This window comes from Pan paniscus, chromosome 5, assembly GCF_029289425.2.
Source record: "Pan paniscus chromosome 5, NHGRI_mPanPan1-v2.0_pri, whole genome shotgun sequence".
NCBI lineage: Eukaryota > Metazoa > Chordata > Mammalia > Primates > Hominidae > Pan > Pan paniscus.
The window spans coordinates 57,734,176-57,752,569 of NC_073254.2; the positions used below are offsets into that span (position 1 = coordinate 57,734,176).

An 18,394-nucleotide genomic window follows, 5' to 3' on the forward strand; every position below is an offset into this window, starting at 1 on the left:
ACTTTGGGAGGCCAAGGTGGGCGGATCACAAGGACAGGAGATCAAGACCATCCTGGCTAACACGGTGAAACCTCGTCTCTGCTAAAAATACAAAAAATTAGCCGGGCATGGTGGCGGGCGCCTGTAGTCCCAGCTACTTGGGAGGCTGAGGCAGGAGAATGGCGTGAACCCAGGAGGCGCAGCTTTCAGTGAGCCGAGATCGCGCCACTGCACTCCAGCCTGGGCGACAGAGCTAAACTCTGTCTCAAAAAAAAAAAAAAAAACCACACACACACACAAAGTGCTCAGGGGGTTTTTAGGGCGGTGAAATTACCCTGTTTGATCCTATAATGGTGGATACATGTCATTATACATTTATCCAAACCCATAGAGTGTACAACATGAAGAGTGAACCCTAATGTAGTCTATGGACTTTGCGTGATAATGATGGTCAATGTAGGTTCATCGATCGTAACAAACGTACCGCTCCAGTAGGGATGTTGATAATGGCGGAGGCTGTGCATTTGTGGGGGCAGAGGTGTGTGGGAACTCTCTGTACCTTCTGCTCAGTATTGCTGTGAACCTAAAACTGCTCTAAAAAATAAAGTCCATTTAAAAATAAAGTGCTATACATATGTAAGTCATTGTTCAATTAAACAAAAATTATATTTATTATGGAAAATGTCAAATTTATATGCTGATACAGAGAATAACGAAAGACTACATATCATATGATTCTATTTGACATGTCCAGAAAAGGCATATTTGGTGAGACAGAAAGCAGACCAAATGCTGGGGGTTGCCTAAGGCTGGGGGTGGGAGCAGGAATTGCCTGCAGAGGGCACAAGAAAACATTTTGGGAGTGACAGAAAGATTCCTTTTTTTTTTTTTTTTTTGAGACAGGGTTTCACTCTGTCACCCAGGCTAGAGTGCAGTGGCACCATCACGGCATCACAGCTCACTACAGCCTCGACCCCTCAAGTGATCCTCCCACCTCAGCCTCCGAAGTAGCTGGGACTACAGGCAGGTGCCACCATACCTGGCCAATTTTTGTTAGCAGGCTTGGCCTGCTTCTATGAGTTTGCCCATTATACATCCTTCATATGAGTTGAATTTAGGCATTATTTGTCCCTCTGTGACAGGCTTATTTCCCTATAATGCCCTCCATGTTCATTCATGTCTGATTTCAAAATATATTATAAAGCTACAGTAGGCTAGGCACTGTGGCTCATGCTTATAATCACAGCACTTTGGGAGGCTGAGGTGGGAGGATTGATGGAATCCAGGAGTTTGAGACCAGCCTGGGCAACAAGCAAGACCCCACCTCTACAAAAAATTTAAAAGATTAGCCAGATGTGGTGGCAATACGTGTGTGTGTGTGTGTGTGTGTATAACGGAATATTAAACAGTCTTTAAAAAGAAGGAAATCCTGCCATTTGCAACAGTAAAACTTTTTAACAAAGCAAAATATGAAGTAGAGAAAATAGTATCAGATTTAATAATTATCAATTTATGGCCAGTCTTGTTTCATCTGTATTCATACTAAATTTCCTCACTGTACTATTTTGATGCAAATTTCAGATTACATTTTTCATTTATAAATATTTTTATATATGTCTCTAAAAGATAACTCTTTTTTACTAAAAATGTAACCAAGGCTGGGCTTGGTGGCTCATGCCTGTAATCCTAGCACTTTGGGAGGCTGAGGTGGGAGGATTGCTTGAGGCCAAGAGTTTAAGACGAACCTGGCCAACATAGTGAGACCCCGTCTTATTAAAAAAAGGAACTAAAATATTATTATCATATCATAGATGAAAAATTTAACAAAATTTTCTTAATGTCATCAAATATTCCATTAGTGTTCAAATTTCTTGTCTTACAAATGTTATAAATGTTTGTAATTTATTTAAAATCAAGATCCGCATATTATGATTGGTTGACATGCCTTTTAAGTCTATTTTAATATATACATTTCCCCCATATATTCTATCTTTCTCTCTCTCATCCTGCAGTTTCCTTCAGTCTGAAGTTTGCCAATTATATCCCTGTGATGTCTTTGGACATGTTCCTCTATATTCCTTATTTCCTGTACATTGGAGTTGGATGTAGAGGGTTAGTCAGATTCAGGTTGAATTTGGGCAACACTATTTCACAAGGGGTGGTGTGTAATCCCAACATGGGCACATAGCATCGGGATGTCTCTCTGTTTTGATGTGAGCAACCATTGATACTCAATGCCCAGATGTATTAATCATTCACCATTCATTCATTCATGTGGGGGTATACCAATAAAATTATACTTTTATTATAAAATCAAACCCAGCTACAGAAAACCACCTAAACAAATGAATTATTATAAGACAAACACTCTTGCACCCATATCATCTCAAAATAGATCTTCAAATACCCAGAAGTATTAATAATTCACCATTCATTCATTCATGCGGGGGTATACCAATAAAATTATACTTTTATTATAAAATCAAACCCAGCTACAGAAAACCACCTAAACAAATGAATTATTGTAAGACAAACACTCTTGCACCCATATCATCTCAAAATAGATCTTCAACTACCCAGAAGTTTCCATGTGCACCATCCCAAACAGCCACCTTTCTCCCTCCAAAAGTAACCACTGCCCTTACTTTTATAGTGAGGACAAAAACTCATTAAAGGTCCTTAAGTTTCTTTCTTTTTTTTTTTTTTTTTGAGACGGGGTCTCGCTCTGTCGCCCAGGCTGGAGTGCAGTGGCGCGATCTCGGCTCACTGCAAGCTCCGCCTCCCGGGTTCACGCCATTCTCCTGCCTCAGCCTCCCGAGTAGCTGGGACTACAGACACCTGCCATCAGGCCCGGCTAATTTTTTTGTATTTTTAGTAGAGATGGGGTTTCACCGTGTTAGCCAGGATGGTCTCGATCTCCTGACCTCATGATCCGCCCGCCTCAGCCTCCCAAAGTGCTGGGATTACAGGCGTGAGCCACCGCACCCGGCCCCTTAAGTTTCATTATGGTTTTATCACCCAAATGTGCATTTCTAGACAGTATAGTTTAACCTTACCTATTTTTATTTATCTTTTAAGTCCCCTTTATTTATTTTTTTGAGACAGGATCTTGCTCTGTCACGCTGGCATGCAGTGGCATGATCATGGCTCACTGTAGCCTCGACCTCCTAGGCTCAAGCGATCCACTCACCTCAGCTTCCTGAGTAGCTGGGGCCACAGGAGCACGCCACCACACCTGGCTAATTTTTGTTAAATTCATTTTTTATTTTCCAGAGAGACGAGGTCTCACCAGGTTGCCCAGGCTTGTCTGGATCTCCTGGGCTCAAATAATCCTCCTGCCTCAGCCTCCCAAAATGCTAGGATTACTGGCACAAGCCACTGTGCCCGGCCTTAAATCCCTTTTAATGTACAGGTTGGCGACACACTTTAAAAGCATTTATTTTGTGTGAGACATTCAATGGGCACTAACAGAGCTACAGAAAGGAGTAAAGAAGAGCATCTGAGATTTTTGACTCCATTTGGCTTTGGGGGGAGCCAGCCTTAGCTCAAGAATAGGAGAAATCAGGCTAACGCCATGCATTAATGTGCAAAGGACTGAGTGACTCAAAGAAGGCAGAAATCAAGCATCTGGGGAAGCTCTTCCAGTCTATCCTCACACTCCTGCCGTGTAACACCCAGATCAAATGTCTTCTTCTGGCCAAGAAGCAGAAGACCTAGATTTACCCTCCCATCTTTAACAACTAAAAAACTGGACAGAATATATGAATATAGAGCAATAATGTTTGAACACTGGCCATCAGGCAGCACAGAACAGTACTGTAATCCCTGAAAGACTGAAAAAAAGTAGACGAGCTTTATATTTGCCCCAGCTTATTGCCTGCAAGGTTACCAGGCTGCAGGATGGAGGAACCCAGGCTGAGCCTGGCTGTCTCTTTGATCGAGGAGATAGAGCTGGGAGTCCAGGGAGGCCAAGGCCACTAGTTTGCAGGAGAGCGTACAGGACAGGAGAGAGAGAGCTCTGGAGAGGTTCAGAGGGTTCCATGAATAGATAGCTGAGGACTGATCAACACATGTGTATGAGGGAACTATCCGTGGTAGGGAAAAACATCTGAAAGCCACAGAGTTAACAATTTTTGAGCTCATACAGGGATGGAACTAGTGCCTGTTCCTACTGGCTCATATGGAAAACTCATAGGGCTTTGCCTTGGTGGCAAAAAAAAAATAGGTTTTGCCTTAGTGGCAGAGAAATATTAACCCTAGACTGGACGCTGCTCTGGTCTAAGCTAATAAAACTTTAAAGTAAACTTTGAAAGGATCAAACTGGCTTTTCTTTCTCTCTCTCTCTCTCTCTCTGTCTGTCTGTCTCTGTCTCTCTCTTTTCTTTTTCTGAGACAGCATTTTGCTCTTTCACCCAGGCTGGAGTATAGTGGTATGATGATGGCTCACTGCAGCCTTGACATCCTGGACTCAAGCGATCCTCCCACCTCAGCCTCCCAAGTAGCTGGGACCACAGATGCATGCTACCATGCCTGGGTGATTTTTGATTTTTTTTTTTTTTTTGAGACAGGGTCTCTCCATGTTGCCCATGCTGGTCTTGAGCTCCTGGGCTGAAGCAATCCTCTTGCATCTGCCTCCCAAAATGTTGAGATTTACAGGCATAAGCCACCATGCCTGGCCTGTTTTTGCTTCTTAAAAATTAACTGCAGTCCAGAACAAAGCTGAATAATATTCACTGAAATATAAAAATATACAGGACTCAGCAAGGTAAAATTCACAGTATTTGGCATCCAGTAAAAAATTAGTAGATATGGAAAGAAGCAGAAAATATGACCCATAGTAAGAATAAAAATCTGTTGAAACTAATCCAGAAATTGTTTAGATAAAATTAGTAGAAAAATATATTAAAGTAGTCATTATAATTATTCCATATGTTTAAGAAGTTAGAAGAAAAAACTGAGATATGGAAGATTTTAAAAGACCCAGATCGAACTTCCAGAATTGTAAACAACAATGAAAAATAATACATTGGATGGAATTAATATTAGATTAGATGCTGTAAGAGAAAAGATTAGTGAACTTGAATACACAGCAATAGAAACTATCCAAAATGAAACACAGTGAGAAAAACGGCTGGGAAAAAGTGAAGCATCACTGAGTTGTGGGACAACTTCAAGTGGCCTAATACACAAGGTAATTGGAGTCCCTGAAGGAAAGGGGAGGGCAGAAAAAATATTTAAGAAAATAATGGCTGAAAAATTTCTCAACTTGATGAAAAGTATAAATGCACAGATACAAGAATCTCAAACCCAAGCACAAGAAACATGAAGGGGTGGCCTGCCCCTCCACACCTGTGGGTATTTCTAGTCTGGTGGGACGAGAGACTGAAAAAAGAAATAAGACACAGAGACAAAGTATAGAGAAACAACAGTGGGCCCAGGAGACTGGCGCTCAGCACACCAAGGACCTGCACCGGCACCGGCCTCTGAGTTCCCTCAGTTTTTATTGATTATTATTTTCATTATTTCAGCAAAAAGGAATGTAGTAGGAGAGCAGGGTGATAATAAGGAGAAGGTCAGCAAAAAACATGTGAGCAAAAGAATCTATGTCATAATTAAGTTCAAGGGAAGGTACTATGCCTGGATGTGCACATAGGCCAGATTTATGTTTCTCTCCACCCAAACATCTCAGCAGAGTAAAGAATAATAAGGCAGCATTACTGTAAACATATCTCGCCTCCCACCATAGGGCAGTTTTTCTCCTATCTCAGAATTGAACAAATGTACAATCGGGTTTTATATCGAGACATTCAGTTCCCAGGGGCAGGCAGGAGACAGTGGCCTTCCACTATCTATCTCAACTGCCAGAGGCTTTCCTCTTTTACTAATCCACCTCAGCACAGACCCTTTACGAGTGTCGGGCTGGGGGACGGTCAGGTCTTTCTCATCCCACGAGGCCATATTTCAGACTATCACATGGGGAGAAACCTTGGAAAATACCCCGCCTTCAAGGGCAGAGGTCCCTGTGGCTTTCAGCAGTACATTGTGCCCCTGGTTTATTGAGACTAGAGAATGGTGACAACCTTTACCAAGTATACTGCTTGTAAACATTTTGTTAACAAGGCACGTCCTGCACAGCCCTTAAACCTTTATTTTATACAACACATGTTTTGTAAGCTCCAGGTTGAGTCAAAGTGGCTGGGGCAAAGTGGCTGGGGCAAAGCTACAAATTAACAACATCTCAGCAAAGCAATTGTTTAAAGTACAGGTCTTTTTCAAAATGGAGTCTCTTATGTCTTCCCTTTCTATATAGACACAGTAACAGTCTGATCTCTTTTCCCTACAAAACATGAACTATGTAAAAAAGACACATCATAAAATAGCTTACATAGCTAAATCCAGTGACAAAGAGAAAATCTTAAAAGAAACCAGAGGCATTGGGCTGGGCGCGGTGGCTCATGCCTATAATCCTAGCACTTTGGGAGGCTGAGGCGCACAGATCATTTGAGGTCAGGAGTTTGAGACCAGCTTGACCAACATGGTGAAACGCTGTCTTTACTAAAAATACAAAAAATTGCTGGGTATGGTAGTGCACGCCTGTAATCTCAGCTACTCGGGAGGCTGAGACAGGAGAATCACTTGAACCAGGGAGGTAGAGGTTGCAGTGAACCTAGATAGTGTCACTGCACTCCAGCAGTCTTGGTGACAGAGACAGACTCTGTCTCAAAAGACAAAACAAAACAAAACAAAGCAAAAAACAGATGCATAAAAGACATATATTTCATACAAAGGAACAGAGATAGGAAAATTGCAAATTTCTGATCAGAAACAATGCAAGTTAGAAGACAATAGAGCAACATTTTTAAAGTACTGAAAACAAAAGCAAAAAAGAAACTAGAATTCTAACCCAACACTCACATCAGACCATGTCTCATCTTTGCACAAAACTCCTCAGTGGTTTCCTATCTGAAAATCAGGCTCTCCAGGACACTGCCTCTGAGACAGAGATGATCGCGCAGTAAGTTTATTGGGAAGTGCTCTGGTGATCAACCTCTGTGGAGGACTGAAGAAGGCAAGGTTGCATGGAAGGGGAAGTTGAGCTCTGATATAGTCTCAATAGAAGCCTCAGCTGTCCCTATTAATTTTGAAAATAGGATATCCCTTCAGAGCTGTCCCCAGTTGAAGCAAGGGGGTCAGGCCTTTATACTCATCAACTGGATGTGGGATGTCCCAGGAAGGGGGTATGATCTTGGATGAGGCAGCTCCCTTGGCCAAGGGCAATTCCCAGAGAACAGGTCAGCTGAAAGCAGTCAGCCTTCAACATCTCATATCTGGGAGAATAAGCACCTACATTCTGGAGGGAGATCTGAATGGCTCTCCACAGTATCCACTACACTTCCAAAAACCAAATGGATAAAATCTAATCTTCTTAGCACTGCACACAAGATCCTTCATGATCTTGCACACGCCCGCCCCAGCCTCATCTCATGCTGTCTTCTCAGCCTGGAAGTCTCTTTCATGCTCTGCCCTGGTCCCACTTGTCTGTTGGCAAACTTCTACTAATTCTACTAATTCCTCAAATTACAGTTGAATGTACCTCCTCCAAGAAGCCTTCCCTGACTACTCTTGCAGGCTCAATGATCTTTCCTCCCAGTGTGGTGATTAGAACCATGGACTCCAGAGCCAGGGACTGAATTCCAGCTCTGCCACTTTCTAGCTGTGTAACCCAATGCATATTACTTAACCTGTCTGTATCTTAGTTTCCTCATCTATAAAACAAGGGATAACAATAGTACTCTTACTTCATAGGGTTGTCATCAGGATTAAAGCAATTAACATATGTAAAGTTAGAGTAGTGTCTGGCAGAAGTAAATAACTGCTGCAATTGTTGTTGTTGTTGTTGTTATTATTGAGACAGAGTCTCGCTCTGTCATCCAGGCTGGCATGCAGTAGCATAATCACGGCTCACTGCAGTGTTGACCTCCTGGGCTCAAGAAATCCTCCCCCCTCAGCCTCCCGAGTAGCTGGGACTGCAGGTGCACACCACCACACCCAACTAATTTTTAAATTTTTTGTACAGATGAGGTCTCACTGTGTTGCCCAGGCCAGTCTTGAACTCCCGGGCTCAAGCGATCCTGCTGCCTTGGTCCCCCAAAGTGTTGGGATTATAGGCATGAGCCATTGCACTTGGCCCATTGTTGTTGTTATTATTATTGAAGTTGCTCTGATGCATTTGTTGAAGGCATTAAGGAAGGAAAGAACTGGCTGGGCACAATGGCTCATGCCTGTAATCCCAGAAATTTGGGAGGCCAAGGTGGGCAGATGGCTTTGAGCTCAGGAATTCAAGACCAGCGTGGGGAACATGGTGAAACCCCGTCTCTACAAAAAATACAAAAATTAGCCGGGGATAGTGGCTCATGCCTGTAGTCTCAAATATTTGGGAGGCTGAGGCTGGAGACTCGCTTGAGTCCAGGAAGCAGAGGTTGCAATAAACTGAGACTGTGCCACTGCACTCCAGCCTGGGCAGCAGAGTGAGACCCTGTTTCAAAAAAAAAAAGAAGGAAGAAACTGAAAGAGACAGGCGGCATGCAGAATTTGTTGTTCAAGGAATGTTGGAATGTTGAGTTGTTGAGTAACCCAACATGTCAGAAGGGGAGTAATGGCCTTATGGGTCCATGTTGGGAAGATGTTTTGATGTTACAGTAAAGAGTGTCCATCTTATTTGGTAAGCAGTAAAAACCAATGGCAGAGTTTGTCCACAAATGAAAGAAAGGGCCAAAGAAAGAGAGACACAGATTGAGCCAAAAGATAAAGCATATAGGTGGTGAGGTGAGAATTGCACATGACGGGTGGTGGGTGCGAGTGTGGGATGGTCCCAGAAGTGGTGGGTGATGGGGACGTATGGGAGGATGGGTACAGGAGAGGGGGATGAGTTGAGAGGAAGGCGATATAAACATGTAGAGGATGGAGTGGGGAATCAGGCGAGACTGATGGGTCAGGTGAGGAATTTTAGACATGCTGGGAGTGGGGAAGATAAAGGGTGATGGAGACAGGTGAGTTTTATGGGAACAGGTAAGGAGTGATGGGGCTGTGCTGGGAGATGGAGTCAAGCGAGTGGCAGAGAGCTGTAAGGAGAACCTGAGAGCTGGAGCGGGACAGCCAGAGAGTCCCAGGGCTGGAGGAGAGCGGAGCGGGGCCGTCGGAACGTGATGTCAGAGGAGGAGCCGTGATGTCAGAGCGGGCGGCGGGCGGTGATGTCAGGGCTGGTGCTGATGCTGGCGGCGCGGTGCATTGTGGGCAGCTCCCCGCTCTGCCGCTGCCGCCGCCGTCGCCCAAGGAGGATCGGGGCCGGGCCGGGCCGGGATGATCCGGGTCGGAAGGCCGCCGCCGCCGGAGGGAGCGGGTCACCCAACGCCGCACTGAGCCGCCCCCGCCCCGCCCCGGCCCCGGGGGATGCGCCGCCCGGAGCTGCTGCCTCCACCGCCGCCGCAGCCGCAGCCGCAGCGGGCACAGAGCAGGTGAGGCGGGGCGGGGCGGGCCGGGGTCGGGGCGGGGGCTCCTTCGTGGGCTCAGGGGGCTCCGCCTGGCTCGCCTCCCAGCGCAGCCTTCTTGGGCTCCCCTCCGCGCTGCTGTCGCCGCCCGCTGGGCTGGGACGCTGGCCTACACCGCCTGGGCCGCGCCGAGGCCTGGAGCCGCTCCCTGTCCCCAGCACACAGACCTCCCTCCCCAACCCGTCCTCCGGGCACTTTGCTCCTCCCCACTCACCTCCGTCCCCTGTCCCCATGGCTTCACCCCTGGCTCTCCTGTCATCCCTGACGAATCATTCGGCTGTCTCCGTAACCTCCCTCCCTGTCCTCAGTCCCTCCATGCCTCCCACCTGCCTTCTTACCTACTTCCTCACCCCCTCAACTGTGCCCAGAGATTCCTCCCATGGTCCTATCTCTTCCTTGCCTGTCATCATTATCTCTCACGGGTCTCTATCCTACCCACTCCCCTCCTCTGATCCTGTCGCTCCTCATCCCTGCCATTCCCCTCTGCCTCCCTCCACACCTCTTTCACCTGTTCCCATCACCCCTCGCTAGTCTCCATCACCTCTCCTTACCTGGGCTCCCAGATTCCCACACACACCTGCTGACACCTTGCAGAGTTACACATCAACACTTGTATTTACAGGTCATGATGAGCTCCCACCAGTTCCACGTACCCCTGTGTACCATCACTGGCCCCACATGCTCCTACCTGCACTCTCTGACAGATATTCATACAAACTCCTGCATAAGCCCTCGCCTTCACCATGTGCCCATGCCCCCATGTGCACATAGGGGTCTGAGTCGGCAGTAACGGGGCAGCCAAGTGTCCCATGTTTGTATCATCCAACCCAGTCTCAGCTGAGCATAGTCCTCAGACACAGAGAGAAGGAGGGTGGAGAGGGAGAAGCAGGTAACCCTCATTTATCTTCCTGGCTCCACTCTTCCTTCTCTTGCCTCATCTGTTTCTTTTTGGTTTGCTCATCTATAAAATGAGAGCAGGACACAAATTTTCCTTATCAACCTAACAGATCCACTGTCCCAGGACTGGAAAGCCCACCAGAGTTCACCCAGTTTAGCTTCTGAAGGCCCCCCTCCCACCAGTTCAATTGCTTCTTCAGTCTTGTCCTCAACCTGTCTCCTCCACCTTTATTCTAGAACCCCCATCCCTACCTCTCCCTTCATCCTGCCATTGCCCTCACTGCCCTTCAAATTCCTGATGCCCCATATCCCACTTTGGCAGAAAGAGGGAAGTCCTGATGCTCTGAAGTTGTAAGGATTGGAGGAAACAGCTCAGCTTAGGCACTTGAAGAAAGAGAAAAGGAGTGGCAGCGTCCCTCCCCATGAAGATCCCTTCTCCATATGTCCACCATGGCCCATCATGAATTGGAAGGTGGTTTCCACACCTCCACGTCCCACCCTGTCCCCTATGGCAGGATGTCTAGATGCAAGAGCCCTGGGAAGTTATTTCATCCCAAGGAAAGGTGGGTTTATGTAGTTTCTACCCCATCTATACATCTCTTTAGCCACCTTCCTCCCCCGACCCGCAACCCCCAAACCCCAGCCTAAGTAACTTCCCTCTTTCTCTATTTGTGACTCTCCAGGGTCATTGTGAGGGCACGGTAGTGTGCTTCTAAAAAGTGTGAGGGAAAGAGAAGAGGAAAATATCCTGGTTCCAAATCCTGTCCTGGGTTGGCAGAAATCTCAGAAAGTCATGTCTTCTGGCCCCTTGCCTACACACATGCATATCACACACAGACACAAAACACACACAAGAACACACAGATACAGAGATACATGTAGAAAAGCACACAGACACACAGAAAAGATAGACAAAGAAAGACACACAAAGAAACATACACACACAGAAGGATACATGCACAGATACACACACAGACATACACACATGCACACATGGGCATTTCTCCGGTAACATGTGCCTGTCTTTCCCAACCCCCGCCATTGGGAAACTCTCCCTGATATCCAAATTCTACCTGTCCTAATTCGAGGAGAGATGTGTTCTTTCTTGTCGATTCCTAAGCAGACACAGAAAGGTGTGGTCAGAGGCTCTCTCACCCCATGCCCACCCAGACCTGCTGTTCTCTTTCACTTCTCCTGCCTCCTGCTAGGCCCCTTCCATTTTCCTGTCCTCCCCAGTTCAGCCCACTTCTGTCCCTCTGGAGTGGCCACAAGGTTGCTGTCTATCTGAAATCCATGTCTTGAGTCCATCACCTGTGTTCACCCCATCTCTTATATCCTGACCTCCCAACCCCATGGCTGTGTCAGTGGGTTCAGCTCACCCTGAGAAAGGTGTATGATTCTCAGCACCTCCATCCCCCTCAGTTAACACCACCCTCAAGGGGCTTTAGTGCCTCCCCTCATTTTCTTGATTACCACATCTCCCAGGGCTGATTAGCAGGTCACTTTGGTGTGGGTGTCCCATGGGTCACCCCTTGGGTAGCAGGTCTTCCCTTTTCACTAAGCCTCTGTTGCACAGCTCCATGGACATTTTGTGGCACAGGGACTCCCCTAAGGGGGAGCCAAAGCCCAGGCCTCCCCTACAAGGGAAAGGGTCCCAGTCTGGTATGCCCCCGTGGTCAGCAAGTCTTCCTGGCATCAGTTAGAGTATGTCTCTTTCCCCTCGGCCTGTTCACTGTCATTTTCCTCTTCTTCATTGGTCAACATGTGTGTCCTGTTGCTGATTTTAAACATCTCTAGTTTGTAGTCTGTATCTCCCTTGCACTGGCCTTTATACGATCTTTCCCCTGGTAACTCCTGGAGCATCTGTCCAGTGGGGCCAGGAAGAATGCAGAGCAGGAGTGGAGCTCCTCTCCTCCATATCTGCCAGGTGGTCCTGGGTCCGCAGCCCGCCCTCACAGCCCCTCCTCACTCCCCTAGGTAGATGGCCCCCTCAGGGCAGGCCCGGCGGACACCCCTCCCTCTGGCTGGCGGATGCAGTGCCTAGCGGCCGCCCTTAAGGACGAAACCAACATGAGTGGGGGAGGGGAGCAGGCCGACATCCTGCCGGCCAACTACGTGGTCAAGGATCGCTGGAAGGTGGTGAGTGAGTGACCCGGCGGGACAGAGGGAGGGTAGCGGGGAGGGAGGCGAGGACCTGGAGACTTGTTAAAACCGGTGCCCTCCGCTCCCCTACCCTAAGAGGGAGGTGCTTCTAAGCTCATTTGCATACTGCTTGCAGGTCATTATTTTTGCCAACACGTGTGGACAATAGCTTTCTCCCAGTGCCCTCTCTCGAGCCCCGCCCTCTCTCACCCCTCTTCCCGCTAGGTCACGTTGGTCAGGCCAAGCCCGGAACAACTCCTGGTTGGATGTCTGGGCAGGAGCTGCAGAGGCCAGTGTGGGGAGGAGGAAGAGGGGTGGGGGAGGGAGCTTTTTCTCTGACGGACCTTGGAGAAGGGCAGTGGACGAGCATGTGTCCCTCCGCTTCCGCAGAGGACGGAAAGGCTTGGGTTTGGGGAAAGAGGCCCTGCAGGCTGCTCCCGCCGCACCCGCACTCCATCTTCTCCATCCAGCCTCCTCCCCTCGCCGGGTCCTGCGGCAGGTGCAGCACGGCGAGACTCCATCTCCCGGCGTGCCCTGCTCCTCCAGCCCGGGGCTTCGGGCTGCTCGGCCTGCTGGGAGTTGTAGTCTCAGCCTCCTCGGGAGCCGGGCCTGCCTCGGAGGGGGCGCGTGAGGGCTGGGGGAATGATAGTATTTGGGGAGCGAGACCTACTGTAAATCACCTCCCTTTTTCCGTCACTTAATAGCGCTCTGGTGTCCTCTTATTATTGTGGGGGCAGGATAATGTGGGGCAGACTGTGGGCGGCAGTGTGGGGAAACCCGTGTGTGAGCCTGTGGGACTGCACCGGAGTGGGGAGCCAGGGGGAGGGGAGGGAGAACAACAGAGGTCAGGTACACTCCTGACCTCTGAGTCGTGTGTGTGTGCGTGTGTGTGTGCGTGTGTGCTTGGCGCGTGTGCGCACCCGCGTGCTTTAGTGGGGAGGCTCAGTTCACGGGAGTGCGGGGTTGGAGAGGAGGGTGAGGCCCGGGTGCAGGCGGGTCTCCACGGCAACAGCCACCGGCCGTGCAAGTCCCCTAGAAACCTAGAAAGAGGCAACGGTGGCGACGTTTTCAGAGATGTCTCTGGGACTGGGGGTTGGGAGTGGAAGGGATGAAGAGGAGGAGACTTCTAGGGGTCCCCAAGGGATGAGGAAAGGGGCTGTTTATGTCCCAGAGGGGGGACTTCCCAAGAGGGAGAGTACAGAAATAGGGGGAGGAAGAGCCAGGGCAGTAATAAAAGGAACGAGGGTCTGGCGAAGACAGGAGTGTTCCTCCGAAACCTCGGGGCCCCTGGCACCGGAGCTTAGTTTCTGGCGGATTGGAGGCAGAATGACATTTGCACTGAAGTGGTGAGGAAAAGACAGTTTTTACACACATGTTGAGTTTAGGCTGGAACTTTTTTGTGATTTCTGAGGGAAGGAGTAGAAGATGAGTGGGGAGCGAAATGGAGCAGGGAGCTGGGGGGAGGGCAAGCATGCCAACCTCTCCTCACCTCCGACCCCCACCCCTGGAGTGTTAGAGAGGGTGAGGGGCCACATGCTTCCCTTCAGCCTGTTCCAAGTGAGGATGGCACTGAGGTGGGAGGCAGAGCTCAGGAACCAAGGCAAACTGCCCATAGATCTTGGTGGCCAGAAGAAAAAGGGGGTCAGTGGCACTAGATGTGGCATTTAAAAATAAATACGTGGACCAGGCATGGTGGCCCACACCTGTAATCCCAGCACTTTGGGAGGTTGAGGTGGGAGGATCACTTGGGGTCACGAGTTCGAGACCAGGCTGGCCAACACGGTGAAACCTCATCTCTACTAAAAGTACAAAAATTAGCCGGGTGTGGCAGTGGGCGCCTGTAATCCCAGCTACCTGGGAGGCTGAGGCAGGAGAATCACTTGAACCTGGAAGGCAGAGGTTGCAGTGAACTGAGATCATGCCATTGCACCCCAGCCTGGGCGACAGAGCAAGACTCCTCCTCTAAATAAATAAATAAATCCTCAATACTTGGCAGGCTGAGGCAGGAGGATCGCTTGAGCCCAGGAGTTCAAATCCAGCTTGGTCAACCTGTCTCTAAAAACATAAAATAATAACATCTTATTCATCTTGAGGGGTGCTTCTCAGAATCAGAATAGCAAACAATAATAGTAATAATGACTTAGTATTTGTTTTGAGCATTCACTGTTGCCAGGCATTGTGCAAAATGCCTCATGTGCATTATCTCAAGAACTTACCAAGTAGATTTGTATTCCCATTTATTAATCCCATTTCACAGGTGTGGAAACTGAGGAAATTGCTTAGCTAATTTGCCAAATTTCCATGACTAGTAGGTGTCATGGGCTGATTCTTGTCAGGTCTGTCTGACAAGAATCAGCCCATCCAAGAATCAGGACCACTGAGCTGAAGAAACCTTTGTGACCAATTCTAGTCCAACTCTATTCATTTCACAGAGGAGGAAGAGTGGAGGCTCAGAGAGTTTAAGAAACTCACCCCAGGTCACCCAGAGCTGGCCAAGAAACCAGGTCTCCTTCCTCCCAAGGACCAGTGCTGATCCTATTGTGTCATATTTCTCCTCTAGTTTAGGGAGGTCCTTCAGCAGGGGCTGAGATCATGTAAAATTTAGCAGGAGTGGAGAAAAGGGAGACTGAGAGAATATTCCTATTACTGGACTGTGGGCAGGGCCACATTGTGACTTTCATGGGCCCCTTCCTCCATAAGAAAGCACTTAAAATGTATTTTATGACTGCATTGGTATAAAGAGGAATATATTAATATTATATACTAGATTGTTCTCTTTGACCTAAAGGTTCATTTTTTTTCCCTGATGATTTTTTTTTAATTTTATTTTTTTGAGACAGGGTCTCACTCTGTCGCCCAGGCTCAAGTGCAGTGATGAGATCTCGGCTCACTGCAACCTCTGCCTCCCAGATTCAAGCAATTCTTATGCCTCAGCCTCTTCAGTAGTTGGGATTACAGGCACCCGCCACCACACCTGGCTAATTTTTGTATTTTTAGTAGAGATGGGGTTTCACCATGTTGGCCAGGCTGATCTCAAACTCCTGACCTCAAGTCATCCACCCACCTCAGCCTCCCAAAGTACTGGGATTACAGGCGTGAGGCACCATGCCTGGCCTCCCTTATGATTTTAAAAGAAATTAAAACATTTTCATGGACCCCCTAAAGGTATCGGGGCCTAGTCACTGTGTCTCATGGATAAGTCAGCCCTAGCTGTGGTGCAAGGGAGAAGGGATGTTGGTGGAGTGGGTGGTGAAGATACCCAGTTCCCTGTCTTATGGAGGTTCCATAATGGGTGGGGGGTGGGTGGGGAAGAAGGGGTGTAAAGAAGGAGAAATAGGTTCTGCTGGGAAATGAAGGTGGTAGAGAAATACCCTAGGGCACCCTGGGAAATTGGGAAGTAGGTGTCATAAATGTCTTGGCTGTCCCGAGCCTTCCTGACTTATCTCTAGCAATGATTTCGGAGCCTGGCAGATCTGGGCTTGAATCTCAGCACTCACACTTTTAATGTTGATGGGTCCACAGTTTCTGTAACATTATGGATTCTGCATTTGATTGCCTGGGTTTAAATGAAAACTGCCTGGCTTTGCTTTTTTTTTTTTTTTTTTTTTTTTTAAGACGGAGTTTCTCTCTTGTTGCCCAGGCTGGAGTGCAATGGCGTAATCTCAGCTCACTGCAGCCTCCGCCTCCCGGGTTCAAGTGATTCTCCTGCCTCAGCATCCCAGGTAGCTGGGATTACAGGCGCCCGCCACCACGCCCCACTAATGTTTTGTAGTTTTAAATAGAGACAGGGTTTCGCCATGTTGGCCAAGCTGGGCTCAAACTCCTGGCCTCAGGTGATCCAACCACTTCAGCCTCCCAAAGTGCTGAGATTACAGGCGGGAGCCACCGTGCCTGGACCTGGCTTTGCTATTAACTAGCAGTGTGATGTGGAGCAAGGCATTGCATTTCCCATGCCTCAGTTCTCCTTCTGTGCAACATGGGGAATCACATGACCTTCCTCACCTGTGTTGCCAGGAGCCTTTGGGGATTAACTGAGATGACATTTGTGAGACCAAGATGCGGTTTTCCCCTCGCCTTTGCCCTTTCCTCTGTTCTCGCACAAGCAAACCTTAAAGGAATCTAGAAGATATTCGCATCTCCCCAGAGTTTAAAGTACCCCAGAGGCAGACATGCCGTTGTTTCCCGTTAGTCTGAGTCTGTCCCCTCCTGGCTCTGAGATCCTGCCTTTAAATTTCGTCTCTAAGAGAAAGGAATTCTGGTTTCTCACTGTTCTTCCTCCTTCCTCTTTCCCTGTCTCCTTCCCAGACACAAGCACCTTGAAGTTCCCACCCAGCATTCTGCTTCTTTTCCATATCTTCCCTTCCTGCTCCTGTCTCTTTCTGGAGTGAGTTCAATGGTAACCTGGGAACTCCCAGCCCTCCAGCTCCGCCTGGTCTTCCTCCCTCCATCCCGCAGTGTCAATCACCACTAAACAATCACAAGTCATCTGGGTACTGAACAGACGTTCGGGGCGGGTTCAGAGATGCAGGAGGCTGAGCGGCCAGAGTCTGCTGGTTGATCAGAGTCGCAAGCCAGCAGGACAGAATGAGGGTTTGGGAAGGTGCACAGAGCGGACAGGCCCCCAGTGAGGCAGCTCCCCGAGGGGGTGAGCATCAAGCTCTCCATCCTTCTTTCTTTTTCTTTTTTCAGTGGACCTCCTCTGAGGTCATGTACATCTTTCTAAAACCAAACCAGTCTCAGCTTGGAACTCGGCACCTTCTCCCTGCTCCCCATGCCTGCCAGCAGAGCCCTCACCCTCCAGGACCCCCGGGCCTCTGAGCTGAAATGATTTTGAGCCCCTCCCCAGAACTCAGCTTTGGCTCCCTGCCAGCTCTTCCTTCACTTTATTGCGGTTCTCCTCCCCGCCTTTCTCACGCCTGCTTTGGGAGGCTGGAGGGGGAAGACGAGAGGGTCAGACCGCTGCTCCATTCCCTCCAGGCGCCGGTCCCACCACGCTCTCACAGTGCCCGCTGCCCTGGAGAGGAGGCTCATCCTGGTTGTGGGCATCTGAACAGGGACCTAGGGAGTGATGTGACGTGAACTTCGGCAGTGAGCATGGGCCGCGAACATCCTTTGCTGAATCCCCTTTTGCCCACCTACTCTCTCCTTCTTGTGACTCTTGGGTGGCTGCCAATCCCAGGAAGTGCCGGCTTCCCCAGGGGATCAATCCGCCCTGAGACTGGGAGGTCTGGCAATTGGTTTTCCTTCTGGATAGGGGTCGCTCAGTCTACACAGGGGATGGGGGAACATGATATTTGTTGTCCTTCTAGAGAAGAAAAGGTCAAGGGCGGCCCAGTGTCTCCTCAGAATCCTACATTAGGCTTTCTCCATGTCTATACAGGGTCACAGGTCTTTTACCCTTTCCTGACATCTGGCTCTGTGTGTGTGTGTGTGTGTGTGTGTGTGTGTGTGTGTGTGTGTGTGTGTGTGGTTGCTCAGGAGCTGAGCTGTCTGTCCCAGGGCACTAGGAGAGGAGGTGGGGTGCTGATGGGGTGGGGCAAAGAAGAGAGACATGAGGTTCGCCCCTTCAAAGATACCCCCTTCTGGCCAGGCACAGTGGCTCACGCCTGTAATCCCAGCACTTTGGGAGGCCGAGGCAGCTGGATCACCTGAGGTCAGGAGTTTGAGACCAGCCTTGCCAACATGGTGAAACCCTGTCTCTACTAAAAATACAAAAAATTAAGAGGGCATGGTGGTGTGCACCTGTAGTCCCAGCTACTCAGGAGAGTGAGGCGTGAGAATTGTTTGAACATGGGAGGCGGAGGTTGCAGTGAGCCGAGATTGCACCAC

General features: G+C 48.8%; 1 protein-coding gene across 4 annotated transcripts in view; it reads left to right on the forward strand.

Moving 5' to 3' along the window:
• Positions 1-9,226: 9,226 nt before the first annotated feature.
• The window catches only part of TTBK1 (tau tubulin kinase 1), a 48,028-nt gene continuing 38,860 nt past the window's right edge, over positions 9,227-18,394 (forward strand). Inside the window, exons 1-2 of one of the 4 annotated variants that reach the window (XM_057302495.2) lie at positions 9,227-9,493; positions 12,401-12,562. In XM_057302495.2, the coding sequence (XP_057158478.2) occupies positions 9,230-9,493; positions 12,401-12,562 (426 nt within the window). In that variant the 5' untranslated portion in view covers positions 9,227-9,229. The remainder of the gene's footprint in view (positions 9,494-12,400; positions 12,563-18,394) is intronic. The other 3 variants (XM_034962125.4, XM_034962126.4, XM_034962130.3) reach the window with 3 other exon arrangements.